Source organism: Gavialis gangeticus, unplaced genomic scaffold (genome assembly GCF_001723915.1).
Source record: "Gavialis gangeticus isolate Ggan-Ray unplaced genomic scaffold, GavGan_comp1, whole genome shotgun sequence".
In the NCBI taxonomy this organism is placed as follows: domain Eukaryota; kingdom Metazoa; phylum Chordata; order Crocodylia; family Gavialidae; genus Gavialis; species Gavialis gangeticus.
Genome location: NW_017728993.1, coordinates 32,963,892 through 32,971,700, shown reverse-complemented (window position 1 = coordinate 32,971,700; position 7,809 = coordinate 32,963,892). Strand labels below are relative to the sequence as shown.

The window sequence follows — 7,809 nt, the reverse complement described above, 5'->3', positions numbered from 1 at the left end:
TTGACTACGTGGATCCTCCTCTCCCTCCTCAGCCCATAAACCGAGACTGGGAGGATCGATGAGAATACCACCTGTGCTCCCAGACCCTTTAGCTCCTCTCCCAAATCCCTGTAGCGCCTCATGACCCAGCTGGGAGGGCTCCGAGCTGTGTCAATTGTGCCCACGTGAATAAGGAGCATAGGATAGTGGTCTGTGGGCTGGAGGAGCTTTGCAATCCTCTCCACAATGTCCCAGATGTGGGCCCCCAGGAAGCAGCAGACTTCCTGGGCTAAGGGGTCGGAGCAGCAGATTGCCCCCTCAGTCCCCCTCAGGATGGAGTCTCCCACAACAAACACCTTACGTTTTGTCTTGGGGAGAGCGGGGGAGGTAACTGCAGTTGAGCCTGTGTTGCCTGCGGGAGCTGGCGACTCAGCAGACTCTGCTGGGCCTGCAAGTGGTGCATACCTGTTGCTAAGCTCCGGTGGGCCAGGGGCCTTGGTGCGGCGGGCCTTAGGGCCCTTGACCACCTTGGTCCATGCCCATGACTGGACAGAGTGGGAGGTCCTGGAGTCCTCCTTTGTCCTGGAGGGAGACTGTGGTCTACCCTCCGGCTCCTGGGGGAGAAGGGCCTGGCAGTAGACCTGCTCACAGTCCCTGATGGCACTCAATCTCTGGATTGTGACCTGGAGCTCCTCCAGCTGGTGTGCCAGAGACCCCAAAAGGGAACAGACCCCACAAGGGGAAGTGGCCATGCTCCCGGGCCCCAGAGCCTGAAAAAGCGACAGGCAGCCCTTGCAGCCAAGAGCCAGGGGCTCCGTCTACATGGATCCCGGAACCATGGGTTCCATCCAGGCGGCCGTCTCTGAGGTGCCGGGCGGGGGGGCCCGCAGAGCCCAAGGGGACCCTCGGGGTGCAGCGTCTGCCCATGTCATGCCTCTGGTAGGCTGGCTACAGCTGGGACTATCTACCCTGAGGGGTTCACAGGCAGGGTCTCGGGCCCTCCTGCACACCCTCCTACATGAACTCTGCGCTAACTCACATGTCAGCAGACAAGCACGCCTGTTTGCGCAGCCTGTTCGCGCAGCTCCCTGGGGGGCTGGGTGAAGTAGGGGCCTGGGGTGAGGCTTGACCTGGCCTGGCTCCACTCAGCCACCTCCTCCCACTCACTCAGGGGTTAACCCCCTCCCACCATAGGCCCCGCTTGCCTCCAGCTGTGCTGGGGGTTGGTGGGGGGGCTCCGCGGCTGCTGGGGGGTTTTTGGCGGGCTTTCTCCCGCACATCTCTCACCGCTCCGGAGTCTAACTGGCACCGATAGGGGTGTGCGATCAAAAAAGTTTGGAGACCACTGTCCTAGAGCAGTGATGCTCAACCTTTTTGGCTCTGTGGGCAAATGAGTGGTGCAGGACCAGTCCATGGGCCAGATCTGGTGCATGGGGTTGGTCCAAGGGTACAGTCCAGTGTGTTGGTCTGGCCATGTTTGCCAGTCCAACACCATGTGCAGCCTAATCTCATGTGCTGGATCCAGATGCTTGCCAGTTCAACCCTGCATGCTGGATCTAGCTGTGAACCAACACGGTGCCACGTGCTGGATCCTGCCATGTGCTGTATCACACCAGAACCAGTCTGATTCTGCATATTAGAACTGGCCATGCACCAGCCCCACCACACCACATGACAGCCATGATCCAGCATGCAGGGCTACATCATCTGGCCCAGGGGGCTCCAATATGGTCTGGATATTTGGTATTGGACAGATGCAATTAATGCTACCACCTCTTCCTCACTGTCAAATTTTCAAAACTGTAGGGGAGATCCATGTGCCAGATAACATGGCCTTGTGGGCCAGATCTGGTGTGTGGGACAGAGGGTGGGCACCCCTTCCCTAAAGCTCCAAATTTTGATGGACACATACGTTAGTAACAATCATAAAAATGGTTGGCCCAGGCAATCGGCAAGAGCATGTTCAGCCTTTCAACCTGTAGGTCAACATTCTGAATGTACTTTGGCGTCAGTGGATTAAATTACATTTTTGAGTAAACCAAACTCAGTCTTTGGGAACTAATTATTTTTAAGAAGCAACAATATAGCATTAATTTTGGAAAAGCTGCCCCCCCTTAGATACTATCTATTAATGACCATATTTTCTGGGGGAGGGGGCGGGGAAAGGGAGAGAGAGAGAAAGAGAGGAGAGTGTGCAAGAGTGAGCACAGGGTACGGGGAGAGAGAGAAAAAAGTTAGTTTTTCAACCCTAAAAATGATCCCTATCCAAGTTGAGAGTGCCACTGTAAATCCTTGGATGCTTGCTTGTCACTATTGATGCCATAACTGTTTTGTGAAAAATTAATTCTAACCTTCAGAAGGTTTAAAAAAAAGCCCCCCCTTTCCCCCCAATCCAAAGAACAAAAGCCACGAAAAGTTTGTACATGTAAAATTTATGCTACTCTTCTAACTCTTGGACATCTATAATAATTTTTCAAGAAAGGCTCTCAATGTGCCATAAGAAATATTAATTAAGCCCTGCCACATCCCTTTGTTGTAAATATACCCATTTTAAAACTGCCTGAAACAGAGTAACTAAATGACTAGCCCAAGGGCACACAGCAAGTCACTGGTTGCAAAAAGAAACCATTACTTCTGCCTCTGTCTCCTCTTCTAAACACTACAAAATGCTACTACTTTTGAAATTATACTCTCCTTTGCCACTTTTCCCTATCTGATATTTCTTTTCAGAAACATATTTAGTACTTTTAGAAGAGGCACAAAACAGATGCATGTGTTTTCAGTCACTTACTTTCTTTTGAAGGGCACAATGAAAGATGAAAATAAACATTCCCTGGAAAGCATTAAATACTGTGAAGAGATATGTCATCACAACAGTCCCCTCATTGATAAACAGCAAGCCAAATGACCATGTTAGGCCAAGAAGACACAGGAGAGCAAATGCACCCAGGACCCAGGACCTGTAAAAGAAAATTAATTTTAGTAACACTGCTGATAAAAATGCATATCGTCAACTCCAATATTAACATTTCAGTTGCTGCAGTTGACTTTTACTAGGTTCACATTCAAATGCAAAAATTCTTTGGCTTTAACCTTTCATCTATTAAAGGAAGAACAATTCCATTTGGTACTTTTAGTCTCCAGGGAAAACGGCAACAGTAGATATGACCTTTTTCTTACTCAAGAACTGCACAAGATGTCAAAACTATTTTGAAATGCAAAGGTGTAGCTCAAGCCCCTGCTACTCCATTGCTTTATCTATATTTTTACAAAGGAGATTGATTTAATTCTAGCTTAACTGCCAAGTCCTATATTTTTAGTGGTGGTTCTATGTGACACCAAATAATGTAACACAAATACACAAAGGTTAAACGGCAGATTAAAAGCCTTGAACCTAAAGCTTTAACACTGATAAACTCAACTAAGCTGAAGCTAGATGATCCAACTTCCACATGAAGAAGCCTGCTGAAATGTGACAAAAATATGGATATATCTCTACAAAATAAAGTCTTTAAAAGAGATTCCATCATGAATAGTTTAAGGAAAAAGGAATTGTAGAGAACATCACAGAATGAAGGGGAAGGGGGTTTTAGTCAGTGCATTCCACATCTAACTAATGATCTTACTTGATAAATGGCTTATTATCTTCATAGCTAGAAAGCATTATAAGCAGAAAAGAGAAACAAAAATTATTAGACAGAATTGAAACAGAAATTAATAAGAAAGCATTTTTGTATTTTATATAAAAATTAGTCAAAATTAGGAAATTCAAAATGCAGAGGCAAGCAATTAAAAATTATAAAGGCATATAATAGTTAAAAATACTTTAGCAAAATAGATATTTCCAAAACGACTTAATTAAAATTAAGGGCAATCCACAATATTGACCGAGTTTGTAAAGTTAAAAAAAAAATCATGCTAAAAATTTGTTAAGATAGGGTTCTATCTTACCCAGGTAAGTCCGTATTATAGTAGCCATCACAAACCCGGTAATTACTGGTGTGGATGAGAAGACAGAGGAAAAGGAAGAAAAGAGAGAGATGCTAAAGATTAGCTCTCTCTCTCTCTTATCATGCAACATGCAATGAAGCTGATACTGGCCTATCTATAGCATCTAGTTTGCAATGTTAACCTTACTATAAATCTGCCTTTGCCATTTTCAATATTCAAAGCAAGCCTGTAAGACCCTTTCACAACCAACTCTTGATGTTCTAAGCTGCACCATCCCTTCAAAGAGTTGATAGCAAAAGCCTTCAGTTAGATATAGCACTATACAGAATGCACTGAAAGAGTATACAGAGAAGCAACAGGTGTCACATTCTTGTTAATTATGTCACATTTGCATTACTCTTCAAAAGGGATACTGCAGTACAGCACCAAGATAAAGTAAACATTTGTTAAATTAGCATGAAAACAACAGATAATCTTCAAGTTAACAATAGTAATAGAGTCAATTCTCTTGAGAGAACAGGATTACAAGTGGAAACTGCTCAGAATCCCTAAATCAAAAAGTCATTTAACAAAACAAACTTAATATAATCATATCAACCATGCAAACAGGAACATCATTTTGAACTGCATTGCAAATGCAAATGAAATTACCACATTGCTATGGCATTTCCATGAAACAATGTCTTGGCAACAGATCCAAGCTGAAATTATCTAATTTTGACCAATTCTGGGACATTATGGCAACAATGTGACGAAAGCAGGATTGGTACTGTTTGCTTCTAATTGACATCTGCAGTTGCTGGGAGACAACGGCATTTGTTCCTAATGGAGAGTAGCTTTCAATCAGTTCAGCAATCAGAAAATAATCATAGTTCTCATACTTGAACACAAAGCACTTACTTAATGTTTTCCAACCTGCTAGAGTCTGGTTTCAAAGTGTTTGAGTGCTTCACCATTTTGCACAATGTGATCACCAAGAAGATAAGATTCAGCTGTCAAAACAGATAAGAATGAAATTAAACTACTTCAAGTAACAGGTTGAGTAATGAGGATGTTACAGACTAAACAACAACAAAAAAATCATGGTTTATTTTCAAGTATATACTGGGGGTTAGCAATGGTATTCGGACTCTTTCATCTCCAACGGGCTGTTAGAAATACAGAGAAAGCGCAACATTTTCATGACTTCATTTAACTCAAGGTCTAACTTAACCAAAAGTCATTAATACATACAGCCTGAATTTGCAATATTTAACTCGACTCCTGAAACTTAACTGTTTTCAATTTGAAGTGTGTGTTTTGCTATTTACTATCAGACTAACTCATTAATACCACTTGACCCACTCTCCTAGCTCATCAACCTGCTCCAGCTGCTTTGCTCCCCATTGTTAGACTTTCCTACTACCACTTTTCTTCTTGCTTTCCCCTTCCATATCATCCTCTCTTCCCCTTTTCACTTGCTGTTTATTTCTGCCCTCACAAGCCCTTCACTTGTCTGGAAAACATTTTTTTACAACTTGTGTTAATGCAGCTGAAACAATACTAGTAACAGAAACAGCCTGATACACTCTATTGTGTGGCATATCCTACTGTCTCCATCTGCTTTTTTGTTTAGCAAACTTCAAGTTATTTGTGCTGTCTTAAATATCTATTCATGTGTATTGCAGGGCGGAAGCTAAAGAGTGGTAAGATTCATGGTTTTCATACTTGGACACAAAGGACCAGATCTTCTAAGTATTAAGGCACTTAACTCCCATTTCCTCCAACTCAAGTTCAATGTAAGTTAGGAGCCTGAATACTTTGGAGGATCTGGACTCAAGCACTTTATGTTTTCTATTAAAGCCCATGTGAAAAGAGTTGTTGGTTTCAGACCAGCCCTTAGTGCATTTGATAAATATCACATTTGTAACTGATAGTATGGCTGGCATTCTTACAAGACAGGTATTACTTCAAAGCTGGGATAAATTCACTGCAGAGGAAGTTAAGGGAAGCTTGTAGTGTCAGGACTCAGGATATACCCATTATGTAGATAATACAGCATCTGCTCCTGCCAGTTTGACAACTTTTAAACACTGTGAGAAAGTATCATGGGAACTATGGTGTATAGAAGGACAAGAGAACAAAACAGATGGAGACATGTGGGGGTGAGGTGTAAACAGAAGAGGGTTTACACACCAGAGCTCCATGGGGATATTTCCTACTGTGGTGAACACTGGGGCAGTTCTGCTGCAAGGCTGTTGTCATATTCTGCCTCTTGTCCAAACATGCTTACATTACAAGTGGCTATGGGAACCAAATCTATACTACTGTTCTCCATACTAACAGAGGACCTGCACCCACATGAGAAACATCCCCCAGAACTCTGTGGTAGATGAAGATGTTAACAGGTAAGGAAAGATTTTGAAAGACCATATACAACTCCAAGATACAGTCTAAAATAAAGAGATGACATTTTCAGTTTATAAAAATGGCAAGTGAGAAGTCTTGATGCCATAAGAGAAAAGGTTTAGGTCATAAATTAGGAAAACAGTTGCTACCAATGGGAGTGATTAAGGAAAAAACACAACTACATTATTAGAAAAGAGAGTAAGAATCACTATCATTGTGCTAATACTCCAGTAAAGATAAGACAGTAGTGGGAATTATGTACAAAATACAGATTCCAACATTAGCTTAAAGTTTTTCAATTTTTTCAGGCTGACCATGCCTTACTCAAAGCCAAACACTTTCTCAGCATCTCCTTACTGACTACAAGAGAGAGAGAGCACGCGCACATAGACAGACAGACAAGACTGATGAACCTATATAATTTATTAGTTTATATGCACCTTTCAAATGTTCACAAAGAACTCTTGACTTCAAAAGGTAAAGGTAGGCATGAAAGAGGGAAGCATGATTTTCTTTGTTTTTAGATGTAATGAATTACAATTGGCTTGTGACTTGGATAGTTGACCTACATAATTCTCCACCCACCACCATGCTGTTTAAGAACCAATGCATTTGAGCAAATGTAAATATTTTGGCCCTCCTGTTATGGGACAAATGTTTCATTCTTTTGTGTGGTTCTGGGTGTGATAACTTCTCTTTCCACCTTTTGCATAAGAAACAAGCCAGGAATTCTATCTTGATCTGCATCTCCCAGACTCTCATGCTTTTTGTACAAATTTCTGAAATATTTTGGTAGCTATTATAATAATATTATAGAGTTTATTAAAGCACTAACCCTGTGCTGGGCTATGCTGCACAAAGATATCACATTTACTCAAATCTAAGATGAAGTTTTTCCCCTCATTTAGCTGCTGTGGCTCTGAATGGGGCCAGTATTGCTCATGTGGCACAGGAAGGATGTGTGGGGTGCCAGGAAACAGAGTGCGTAATGTAGTGGAAGCATGGGGAAGAGGGCATGTAGTGCAAGGTGGGGCATGGGAAGGGATACATCTAGAGGAGGGAGTGTGAGAATAGGATGTGGGGTAAGGAAAGCAGAGATTAGGGGAAGCGTGGGGAAGGCTGGAGGCTGAAGCCAGAGCCACTGCTACTGCTTGGCTGGGCCAGGTACTCTGTGCCCCTAACAGAGATGGAACCAGAGAAGCTGCAAAGGTAAGCTGGGTGGCAAGGGGAGGGACCAGAAAGGGATAAGAGGCAAGAGCAGGGGAAGATACTGGGCAGGGAAGCTCCCACTGTGGGAGCCCCCACAGCTGTCTCCACTTCTGAGCCATTTAAAACCCTATGTAAGCCTTCCATATAAACAGCATCCTATGGCTCTTGTATACCAGGAGCAGTATTTGCTTTTGACCATACTGAGCCATAGGCTCAGGCTCCCACAGGGGGCAATGGAGGAGCTGCTCCAACACAGAAGTAGATTGAGGGCTACTGGGGGAT

The 7,809-nt window shown here is 43.3% G+C and overlaps 1 protein-coding gene across 8 annotated transcripts in view; it reads right to left on the bottom strand.

Annotated features, from left to right (window-relative positions):
- ADGRL2 (adhesion G protein-coupled receptor L2) overlaps positions 1-7,809 on the bottom strand; it is a 603,135-nt gene that overhangs the window by 20,970 nt on the left and 574,356 nt on the right. For all 8 annotated transcript variants that reach the window (XM_019501511.1, XM_019501512.1, XM_019501504.1 and 5 more), the window contains 2 exons: positions 4,831-4,922; positions 2,771-2,939 (listed from right to left, as the gene is read on the bottom strand). In XM_019501511.1, coding sequence (XP_019357056.1) covers positions 2,771-2,939; positions 4,831-4,922 — 261 coding nt within the window. The remainder of the gene's footprint in view (positions 1-2,770; positions 2,940-4,830; positions 4,923-7,809) is intronic.